Source organism: Gossypium arboreum, chromosome 3 (assembly GCF_025698485.1).
Source record: "Gossypium arboreum isolate Shixiya-1 chromosome 3, ASM2569848v2, whole genome shotgun sequence".
Lineage (NCBI taxonomy): Eukaryota > Viridiplantae > Streptophyta > Magnoliopsida > Malvales > Malvaceae > Gossypium > Gossypium arboreum.
Genome location: NC_069072.1, coordinates 10548635 through 10561283, shown reverse-complemented (window position 1 = coordinate 10561283; position 12649 = coordinate 10548635). Strand labels below are relative to the sequence as shown.

At 35.0% G+C, this 12649-nt stretch overlaps 1 protein-coding gene across 1 annotated transcript; it reads right to left on the bottom strand.

The window, feature by feature from the left end:
* Positions 1 to 9972: 9972 nt before the first annotated feature.
* On the bottom strand, positions 9973 to 12389 carry LOC108475692 (glycosyltransferase BC10-like). Its single transcript, XM_017777677.2, has 2 exons — positions 11534 to 12389; positions 9973 to 10839 (listed from the first exon to the last, which is right to left on the bottom strand). The coding sequence occupies exons 1-2, from the start codon at positions 12086 to 12088 to the stop codon at positions 10195 to 10197; spliced, it is 1200 nt and encodes a 399-aa protein (XP_017633166.1). The 5' UTR covers positions 12089 to 12389; the 3' UTR covers positions 9973 to 10194.
* Between the last annotated feature and the right edge of the window lie 260 nt (positions 12390 to 12649).

Below are 12649 nucleotides of genomic sequence, written 5' to 3'. Positions count from 1 at the left end.
CTAATGCTTAGAACAAAAATAAGCCGTATATATGTATTGTAACTCAAAACATTTACTTTCATAATCTTAATAGCTTAATCCCTTATCTTAATCTTATAGCTCTTAAATGTAATTAAGCAATTCTTTATATATATTTCATATCATTCGATACCTTTTAATAATCATATAACAGTCATAGTCACATAATCAATAGCAGTCAGTATTTGTCTTTAGTACTTTCATTTACCCCTATTAACATAACTCAGACCTGGACGGATACACGGATCCAACCCACACACCAGGATATCATACAGTGTTTCATCGGCTGAAGTCGGAATACATCATAAAGATAACAATAATAGTAATAGTAATAAGAATAATGTCAGTCTGAGTACCTCTTGAACGAATCTGGAAAGAATAATGAGTCGACACATATAGTGTCTCATCGACACACAGTCAGAATATCCCTAAACACTTCCAATCCTATGGCATGCCAACTATATCCGGCTTAGCCTGATATTGTTAATAGGGTATTTGAATCATTTCATTTTAATACAGAAACAGTAACAATTTTCTATCATAGTATTTATCATACATACTAATTAATCAAAAAGAAATAACAATTACATTTATTAAATTATTAAGCATAGTTTATAGAAATACAAACCGAAATTCTCGAGTTTACTCGATATCCTTGTTCACTTTCTCCTTTCCCTTTTTCGATGACGTTTCCGGTGCTACGTTGGCTACATAAAATTTAACATTTAAAATTATCAATGTATGTTATTTAATAAGACACTCTTTTATTTTCATGTAGCTTTTACATAAATTCCAAGTTAGTCCTTCCACCATAACCATTCTTTTTCTTCAAAATAAATCCTATATTTTCATTCAATTATCACATTAAACAAGTTTCAACTCTTCATATTCAATATAAAACATCAATTCTACAATTTAGACAATTTAGTCCCTACTATAACAAAACTTATATCTCTTTTATTATTTAATCCTTCTCCCACTTCTAACTTGAATTTCTATCATTTTATCTCATAATTCTTCAATTTATACAACTTAATCAACATATAAAAATTTACTATCTTCCTAAATTTCAACATAATTCAAATAGTACTTCTTCCTAGGATTCCATAAACACCAAAATTACAAGAAAATGGAATAAATTGACTTACCAATCAAGTTTGAAATCTTAAAACCCTAATTTTCTCTTTTCTTTTCTTTCCTTTTCCTTCTTTCTTTCCCCGCTAATCATGCCTTCTTTCTTTCTTTCTTTCTTTTTTTTTTTATGTTTTATTTCTTTTATTTTCTTTATTTAATCAATATGTTATAGTTATATAATATAATATATTTTACTTTATATTACTATTTACTTATATAATAAGTAAATACATGTATATACATACATTTGTACCAATTAAAATAATACACATGTATTTATACCTACCACACACTTGTTATATAGGCTTATTTGTTAATTTAATCCCTTGACTTTTCTATAGTTTATAATTAAACTTTCACACTTTATTCAGTTTAATTCATATACTTAATTAACCCTAATTAAGCTAAATTTACTTAATTAAAATCTAATTAACCTCTCACTTAACTTCGTAAATATTTCTAATAAATATTTACGAATCTAATTTTCAAAATCGAAAATCCAAAAACTCATTTTTTTAATGACCTTAAAATTTTGGGTCGTTACACATTACTTACCTCTATATTACATACCATATATGTATGTAATAAATGCAATAATAATTCTTAAGTTCGATTTATAGAAATACAAACCGTAATTGTTTTTGGATTACTCCTCATTAAATTTCTCTTTTCCTTTCTTCGTCGATGTCTCCAGTACTACGTTAGCTACGGAAATTAAACAACTTATACTATTAATACAACAATAATTCACAAAAAATAATTGAATTTCTATTTAATTCATACCTAAATTTTCAATTTAATACTAATTAACACATTTACTTTTATCACTCAATTCATACTTCATTTCTATTCAATTTCCTATCATATTCTCCCTAAACATTGAATATTCATGGTAAAACCCTAATCTCAAGTTTCTTTCAATTTAGTCCCTTAAACATAAAACTTATAGCTTCTTTTACAATTTAATCCCTTAATCAATTCTAACTTGAAATTTATTCAATTAAATCCCTAATTCAACAATTTGTTCAACATAACTCATGTCTAAAAATCTATTAACTTTCAAAATATTCACTTATATCAAGTAATATTTGTCTCCAGGACTCTAAAAACATCAAAATTATAAAGAAAAAGACTTAATTGACTTACCAAATTAAACTTGAAGCTTCAAATCCCTAATTTTCCCCTTTTTCTTTTCTCCTTTCTTTTTCTCCCAATTTTCATTCCCACGTTTTGTTTCTCTTTTTCAATTTTGTTTCTTTATTTTTTTATGTTTTATTATATGCTTTATTTTATTATTATATTATATTATATTGTATTAATATATTATTATATTAATTTCTTAATTACTAAGTATATAATATATGTATATTATACATACACATGGAATAATATTTTCCATACATTTGGCACTATTCCTTTTTATGGGTTATTTACTAATTTAATCCCTTCAATTTTCTTTAGTCTGTAATTAAACTTTTACACTGTATTCAATCTAGTCCTTACACTAAATTAACCTTAATTCAAGTTAATTCACCTAGCCAAAATCTAATTAATCACCCAACTAACATTCGTAAATATTTCTAATAAATATTTACGAACCCAATTTTCTAAAATAATAAGCCAAAAACTCGATTTTTGATACCCATAAATTTCGGGCCATTACACACTAACTGTTTATATCGAATCTGTTCGATCCAAGTCGGCTTGACTTGCAACTCGGCTAACAGACTTCCATCATCGAACAGACTAAGGCGAGCAAATATCGCCATCAAATCAGTCATCACTCTATGGCTTAGAGCATCAGCCACCACATTGACCTTACCAGGATGATACTCTATCGTGCAGTTGTAATCCTTGAATAGCTCAATCCATCGTCGCTGTCTAAGGTTCAACTCCTTCTGGGTAAGGACATATTTGAGACTCTTATGATCGGTACAACTCTTACCATACAGATAGTGTCTCCAGATTTTCAACGCAAAAACCACTGCAGCTAACTTGAGGTCATGCATAAGATAATTCCCTTTGTATGTCTTAAGTTGACGGGATGTATAAGCCACAACCTTACCATCCTGCATTAGAACACAAATCAACCCAACGTGTGAAGTAGCACTGTAAACCACAAACTCTTTACCAGATTCAGGCTGTATCAGAACAGGAGCTTGAGTCAGAACAAACTTAAGCGTCTCAAAGCTCTCTTACTGTGCAACAGTCTAGACAAAAGGAACACCCTTACGCAGAAGCTTAGTAAGAAGAGCTACAATCAAAGAAAACCCCTCGGCAAACCGCCAATAATATCCCGCCAAACCCAGAAAGCTACGGATCTCTGATACGTTCTTAGGTTATTTCTAGTCCAGCACAACCTCAATCTTTCGAGGATCAACACGAATCCCCTCAGCAGAAACCACGTGCCCTAGAAAAGTCACTTCACGCAAGTAGAACTCACACTTGCTTAGCTTGGCATAAAGTTGCTTCTCACGCAGAATCTGAAGCACAACTCTAAGATGCTTATCATGATCATCCTCTATCTTAGAGTATACCAAAATGTCGTTGATGAAGACCACGACGAACTGATCCAGATAAGACTGAAACACTCGGTTCATCAGATCCATAAATGCAACCAGAGTATTTGTCAGACCAAAAGGCATAACTTGAAACTCGTAATGTCCATATCGAGTCCTAAATGCGGTCTAATGGATATCAACTTCCTTAACCCTCAATAGATGATATCTAGATCGAAGGTTAATCTTAGAGAACACTGAAGCCCCTCTGAACTGATCAAACTAGTCGTCAATCCTCGGAAACGGATACTTATTCTTCACAGTCAACTTGTTCAACTGCCGATAGTCGATGCACATTCTCATGGTCCCATCATTCTTCTTAACGAACAGAACTGGTGCTCCCCATGGAGACACACTAAGATAGATGAAATCAAAAGTTCTTGCAGTTGAGCCTTAAACTCAGTAAGCTCTTTTGGTGCCATTCGGTAAGGAGCGATGGACATTGAAATTGTACCCGAAAGAAGCTCAATCCCAAACTCCACCTTTCTATTCGAAAGTAAACCCGGTAACTCCTTAGGGAAAACATCCGAAAAATCCTTTACAATTCTGATATCCCCAACAGAAAAGTTCCCAGAATCAAAAACACTAACATAAGCCAAGTACTCTTCATATGCTTTTCAAACCAGTTTTTTAGCCACGAGAGCAAAGGTCACATTAGACAAGTAGTCTCAACGCTCGCCAATCACAACCACCTCCTTATCGTCTTTAGTCCTCAAAACGACCCTCTTAGTCGCGCAGTCCAAACTAACTCGGTGCTTAACCAAACAATCCATACCCAAAATTAAATCGAATTCCCTAAACAGAAGCTTCATCAAATTAGCCAAGAAAATAGTCTCTTGCACCACTAACGGAACATCTCTATATAGTTTACTAACCTGGACAAACTACCCCAACGGACTCAGTACAGTAACCTAACTAACAGTGCTTTCAACCATAATTCCCAATGTTGCAGATACAGTACAAGCTACATAGAAATCAGCAAAACCTATGTCTATCAAAGCAATGAATGGTACATCAAAATTAAAGAACATATCAGTGATGACGTCATGAGCATCTCTATCCTCTCGGCGTCATGCAGCATAAACTAGTGCAGGCTACCTCTGTCTGACCAACACCTCTACCAGGTGCTATCTACCTACGACCCAAACCATTACCAACTCTAGCCTGTCTACGACCCCTAAGTGGCTGCTGAACTGCCCTCTGAGGCTATACAAAACTCAGAGCTTGCGTCTGAGCTTGCGTCCGATCTACTCGTTGCAGAAAGTCTCTAATACGGTGCTCAAGAGACCCATACCTCAAACAAGCCCCAATCCTCCTCCAGCACTCGTCCAGATGACGTCTCCCATAATCTCCACAAGGCAGCATCCTAGTAGAAGTAACAAGGCCTTCCACTCTAACTGGCCCATCAGATCTGACATTTTCCTTAGGCCTCTGCACAGAACTCGAGGACTCTAAATCCCTCTTGCTGTTACCTCTCTCCCTATCTCTATTCTGGTGCTCCGCGTGTTTAACATCCTTAACGAACTTCATCTTCTCTACCAAAACAGAAAACTCACGCTCCCTCTGCAAAGCAATCAAAACCCTTAGATTATCCTTTAGGCCATCCTCAAACCTAACACACCTCTCATACTCAGACACCACTATGCCTCGAGCGTAGTGGCTCAACCTCAGAAATTTGGCCTCATACTCGGCCACAGATCGGTCACCTTGTGTGAGATTCAGAAACTCACGTCAGCAAGCATCACGTAGCTAGCTTCCACATACTTGCTCTAGAATACAGTCTTAAAGAATTTCCAAGTCAGGCGATTAGGCTGAGTGTCCTCCTTAACCGTTAACCACAACTGGTATGCTTTATTGCAAAGCAAGGAAAGTGCACCCTTTTAATTTCTGCTCATGAGTACAGTCTAGATCATCTATAATTCTTTCGGTGGCTTCCAACTAGTACTTGGCCACGTTATGGGCGACTCCCGTGACACCCCTAAATAACTCAGCACCATTAGACTGAGTCATTCAGTTATCGACCGTCAGCCCCCAGATCCAGTATTGGGCCCAGCAACTTTCTCTAATATCCTTAACATGGCTTGGGACAGTACGTCATCCCTAGCCGAACGACTCTGAGATCTAGTCTCAGTAGCAGGTGACATAGGTGTCACATTAGTGTCCAGATTTGGCATGCTAGCCAGAGATGAGAACTCAACTCGAGCTCCCTATGGCCTCTACCTCAGCCTCGAATACCTCGTCCACGGATAGCTCGCACGCTCATTGTGATTTTAAAGTTTTTTCTACATTAAGAATTTTATGCATCAATTTTAATTTTTATTAACAAATGTTTTATACATAAAATTTCAGAAGTTTAGAGATGTTTTCAGAAGTTTCAGTCTCTAACTATTTCAATACAGTTTCAAATAGTACAAATTACAGTGTTTCAAAATAATCTATCTAAGTTTCAGAAAACTTATAGAATTGGCACCGGAGACTCAGTGTACCACATACTTAATCAGAGTGTTTTAAAATAATTTGAAAACTAATTCTTTAAAACCAAAATTTGGAACCAAAATTCACAGCAGAGTTTTGCAACCTGACTCTGATACTACTAACTATAACACCTCAAACCCAACCTAAATGTTATGGCTGAATCTGATGATGTCACAAGAAATGGATTTTAAAAACGTAGTCATCACGATAAAGCCTTTTAGTTATCAGTTTCATATTTGCTTAGAACCATTTTCAAATCGTTATTTACTTAGTTATTTTTCCTTTAAAACGTGTTTTACAGTGGAAGCTCGTGAAAAACCATTTAATTCTAAAACTTAGTTTGTTTTTGAAATCCTGATTTCAGAAAATATTTTGTCATAGCATGCAGATGATAAACAAACCAAAACCACAGTTAAAAATCATAAAGTCTAGAGAGTCCCAGAAATTAAAAACTCTCAACATATCACCCAAAATATAAAATAAAACCATAAATCGAAAACTTAAATGGTTTTATGGAAAGGTGGTCACCATTAAGTCCCTGCTGCACCGATCCACCTAAGACTGTGGATTACCTATACAAAATAAACAGAAAAGAGTGAGTTTACGTAAACTCAGTGTGTAACCCTACAGAATTAAGCATACACACAACCAGAAAATCATAATCAGTTAGATACAGATTCGGGCTTAAGCCCATTACAGATTCAGATACTGATATGCAATTCAGAATCAGAAATCAGATATCCTACCCCCATCCTCTACACACCATCTCCGACCATCCCTACACACTATGTGGGGTTTAAAATACTCACCCAGCCCTACACACCATGTTGTACCGATGCGGCACATAACAGATATAATGCAGCCATGCTACCAGATAATAGGCGTAAATTGCCTTTCAGAATACATCCTCCAAAATACATCATCCCATCTCCAATATCAGATACAGAAATATACAAATACAGATGAGCAGTCAAACATGCTTACATGCTTACATATAAGCCTACATAGATAACAAATATACAGATAATAGTGCAAGTAGACATGCATCAGTATCCTAATCAGATCAGTATATCAAGCAAACAGATAATCAAGTTTAGGGTTTATTTAGCCCTTACTGACCCTACGGTAGGCCCATAGTCATTTGGGACGACCTATGCAACCCTAAGGAAAATTTTAGATAAATAGGCCTACACGCTCAGATTGGCCTTACCCATGTGGCCTACACGGCCTGGCCTAGAATCCACACGCCTGTGTGGCCCATACGCCCAACTTGGCCTGGCCCTTGTGTCTCACACGGCCACACCCCGACCATCACACGACTGTGTCTCACGCACAGCTGAATCCTATTTTTCTACTTTTTGGATACACACCTGGTATTGTTTCAATGCAAAAACACTCTCAAACAGACCGACACCTAAAATTGATACCACAATTCTTTCAAAATCAGTTATAACTCTTGGTTGAATCAAAATCCTAAAATCAAAATAGTCCAAAATGAGCATTCGACACTTACCCCAACGCCTCGAACGATTCCACTTAAGATTCTGTAAGAGAATAGCCCCGTCCTTCGTGATTCGTTGCTGTCAAAACCCAGAATTTAAACTAATGAAAGCAACATCATAAGAACGGTACTAAAACAAAAAAAAAAACCCTCTTAACTCGAGTAAAACCTGACCCCCACTTACCAAAGCACAAGCAATCGAAAAGCCGGAATACCAAAGTTGAACAATTGAATTGGCAACAAAAGAAAACACAGAGGAGAGGAAAAACGAAACCAACATAAGAATTTTTTTTGAAAGGAAGAAGGAGAGAATCGAAATTCTTTGAAAAAAAACAAAAATTAAAACTGATACAACACTATCCTAACCCCCCACTAACATTTCAATCTCAACTACCTCAGAGTTCCAATTCCACTAAAACTCTTCCAATTAACCGAGCAAAAATAAACTCCCTTGCTCGCGTGGGGATTCGAATACTTGACCTCCATCACACCAACTCCTTTACCACTTAAACCAGTAAGCTCATTCTAATATGAATTTATAGATTATTAAATATAAGCCCATTGAACAGAGACAGGGCTTAATTCCAAAAATAACAAAATTTGCCCAAGCTAGAGCTTGAATTTGGGACCTCACACACATACCCAAAACACTTAACCACTAAAGCAAATACACAGTTGTGTTAAAAAATTACAAAAACTAAAAATATGTTTTTGGGGCATTACAATTTGCGTGAAATGTAGAGTATTTTTTCCAACATATTCTCATCAGTTATATTCTCTCTACATAATTTGTACCGGGAAATGATTTTAAACATAGTCGTGTTATATTCACTCACAGATTTAAAATATTGTAATCTCAAATGTAGTTAATCATAGCGAGCTTTAGGAAGTATTACAATTTTCTGGTGGTCATATCTTTCTTTTAGATTATTCCAAAGGACACATGGATCTTTAACAGTCAAATATTTAGTCTTTAGTCCCTCATGGAGGTGATGCCGAAGAAATATCATAGCTTTAGCCTTATCTTGACTAGATGCTTCATTTATTTCATTAATAGTTTCACCATTACGTTTTGCATCTAAGTGTATTTCAGCATCTAACATCCAAGATAAATAATTCTTTCCAGTAATATCAAGAGACACAGATTCAAGTTTTGCAAGGTTTGACATTGACAATATAGCTACAACAGAAATATAAATATAAGAAGTTCCTTAAAAAACTTTCAAGCAAACATAAGTAATCCCTTAACAAAACTTTCAAGCATAACATAACAGGGGAAAAAATACTCAAATAATTATAACAATTTAGTCATAAAATAAATTACAAGTAATTTGACTATTTTAGAAAATTTTAACAAATTACTGGACTAGTGAAACCCTTAAAAAAATGAAACCAAATTATAAACATAAGTAATTTTATCATGATGGACATCATGATAAAATGTATTACATACTTTGATCTAAACTAACAAGAAACACAAGACTCTTAGATTAATTTAAGCACTCGGCCGATAACGTATTATAAACAAAAATAATAGATAGAATATATATATGATAATATGAAGATTTCTATTGCATTCTATATTTTTCATCTTCTTTACAAGTAGCATACTCCTCTCTATATATAAGGAGATTAGACTCTTTATATTCTAATACATAAATAGGAAAGAGGTTTCAAGAAGATAAAAGTTTAAGATTAAAGAATATGAAAGGTGAAATATTGAACATCCAGTTAATAACATTGATAACATCATTGTATTTTTATCTTAGAAAAATGTTACAAATTTCGTTAATTCCGTAAATCAAAACTAATTCAATTTTATTAATGATTAAGAGTTCGAAACTTCAATTAATTCAATTAATAATATTTTGATTTGTTTAAATGCTTTAGCTTATTCCACCAACTATTTTTTTTTATTCAATGGCAATAGAATTATGATGTAAGTAAAAGAGTTTAAGTTGAAACCAAATAATCTATTCCCCTCAATCAATTAAAAAAAAAAACACCCTAACTCATGCACTTGATACCAATTGAAGGATAACAAAACAAAACTATAACCGATTGAAAGGAGAATAGAACCAAAAGCTAAAAGAAAAATATTTTTGCGGCAATTATGACATATACCAAAGTCCTTTACATCTTAAGTCAACAGACAACTTGGAAATTGTCAACCACCACAATTACAGTTTTTTTTTTTTTTTTCACACGAAGCTTAACTTACACAAAATTATATCCACCTAACATTATCAACTCAATGCGCGAAAAGGACCACAAAAGAGAGACATGCAAAGAAGCAGATCATTGCCATTCAATGCTATCAGCACCCAATCATTTTGACAGCTCATTTGCTATAAAAGTTCTAAAAACATTTTTTGTGATGTTACATCTTCTATTCTGCATTAAACATAAATATTTAATTCGGCATCCAAAGGTTTTTATTTTTCCCTGAGTTCCGAAATGAATACAAAAATGAATAAAGAATAATAAAAACCCCTTTGTATGAATATATTATTCATGGAATTGCATAACTTTAGGCGCAAACTTTAACAATCTGTACAAAGCATCGGGCGAGAACTTCCTGGCGAACAAGTGACAGATATCTGTGGCATTTCCATTGTACTGGCATTGGCTTTGGCTCCTCAATCTCTCCAAAAATTCAACTGTAACATTTGCCCTTATGAACTTAGCTGGGTGAGGCCCTCCTTTGGACCAATCTACCCATGTTAATGTCCTGTTGGAATTCTTGTTCGCGAATTTCATGGTCACGAAGGTCGGCAAATAATGTTCATCAGCATAGCAAGCGCCCTTGCAATACTTTTGGAACACTGGGAAATATATTTGGTCTGAAACAACTTCAATGGCGAGGTCACGGTCCATCTCGAACCATTGAGCTCCTTTCCTCCATTGTTGAATTGTGACCTGAGGTCTCATTCTCCGACTGTATCGGCCTCGGCCGACGGGGCCCGGTAAATCGTATGACTCTACGAAACTCTGAGTGGAGTTGATGAGGTAAGAGTAGACAGTGGAGAAGTTAAAGAGTGGAATACATGCTTCGGATAGAAGAACAAATCTTTGGTTAGAGTAATCCATCAGTGCATTGGCTAGAAGCCGGCGCTCGGCTTCGATCATGTTCACATTCCCCCATTCAACTTCCTGCATGCATCATCAGGTAATGCCAAAATAAAAATAAGCTTCACGTCATTGATAAAATCACAAATTAACAGTAACATGTAGGACCCGGTTGGCTGTGCTGTAATGCTTTTAATATAGGGCATCTTACATATGCCTACCTTTCACTGTTGTGTTTATAAAGTATGCACATGGTGCTTTAATGATTTATTGTCATCAAATTTAGGGCATGGATCATTCTTATCTTTTCGTTGTAAGTACAAATGGGTTCCACTACTAAATTAAGAAAAAGTTGTTTGATTAATGGAAATTCAAGGCAACACAGTTTAAAGCCTTTTGGATCCAAAAAAGGGTCAAAAATAAGGGAAAGCAAATAAAGTGACTGTAAATATCGAAAAAGAATGGCAACTTCAATAGAGCCAAAATCTGGAGCCAATGGTGAATTCTTAAGAATTCATTGCCGGCCTAAATGAATTTTATATTTGTTTTATTAGCCCAAAAGTGTGTTTTTGTACATGTATAATATTAATCGAAGAACAACAAAAAACAGATGCTTCCTAAAAATAGCGTACGCATTGAATTTCCATGTTCACAATAAATACCTTTTTACCATTATCTACAATGTTGTTTAATGGCAGGATTTATTATCAGACGAGAGTGAATATAATATATGCTGACATATATGAAAAAAAAAGGAAATGGAAAATTAAAATCTAACCTTGCTGGGAATTCTTCTGCCATGGAACACTGAGCCTTCAGGCTCTGTTAAGTTGAAAGATGGATCGGAGTGGACATAGATGGAATACAGCCCTGGATGCCCTTTGAAGAATTTCTCCCACAAAGGAGCTAATGGAACAGGCCCTTTTGTCAAGAACAAGAAAGCAACTTTTGGAACTCGATGGAATGGATATTGTGGGATTCGAGGAGCCAAAGAAGCCCTCCATAGTAGCTCTTTATCATCCATGTCATGCATCACATGTGGTGGCTCGAGAAATTCTGTTAATCCAATGCGGTCACCATGAGAGGTTCCAGAAACCGGATTAAATGGTTGGGAGGGCGGCGGCTGAGCCAATGTTGACGCTGATCTTGTACTCAAAGGTAACTGTGTGATATGTAAAGCAAGAGAATAGTTTTTGAGATGAAAACTGAGTATGACTCCAAGAGAGAGGCCGCACCCAAATAGTAAAAAATAAGAGAGGACATTGAAGAAATGCATTTGTGCATTAAAGAGCTTCCAATAAGAGATGGATTGATTGCTGTTTTCACCCTTCATATTTGCCAAAAAGGGAGTTTAGTCCGAGAGTTTTGTATATATATATATATATATATATGGAAACTCAAAACAAAGCCTTGCAGAGAAGAAAAGGGATTTTTCTTTTCTGACAGTTCTTTTCTTTGAGGACAAGAGATGCCAATGCAGATGGACAAAAAGAAAAGAACAAACAAGACACTTGGGAGAAATCTAAATTCCACACAGCAAGCTGGACTTGCAGATTATAACTTTTTAGCTATTAAAGAACTAACCCAATGGAAAGCTTTTGTAATAAAACAGATGATGATCGATAAAACGAAGAAGTGATGAAAATTCTAGAAAGAGAAAGAGGCAAAACGAATGGAGAAACGTGTGAGTCAGCTGAGTGGAATTTATGAATGAATGTATTGTGAGGAGGTGGCTGGCTTTCTAGACCACTGGAAAAAGCGATGGGAAGGTCACATAGAGAATAGAAAGTCAAAACTGCCATTTATTTAATTAATTAGTTAATAAATCCAACTTTAAGGGGGAACCTTTATTTTGGGTTTAAGTTACGTTGATGCTTATTAATAAGGAAATTAG

Excerpts from the sequence above, each read along its gene's own strand:
- LOC108475692 (XM_017777677.2), bottom strand. The coding sequence starts at position 12,088 with ATGAAGGGTGAAAACAGCAATCAATCCATCTCTTATTGGAAGCTCTTT. Across the intron at positions 10,840-11,533 it reads GCAGAAGAATTCCCAGCAAG|GAAGTTGAATGGGGGAATGT; the intron begins GTTAGATTTTAA and ends TGATGCATGCAG.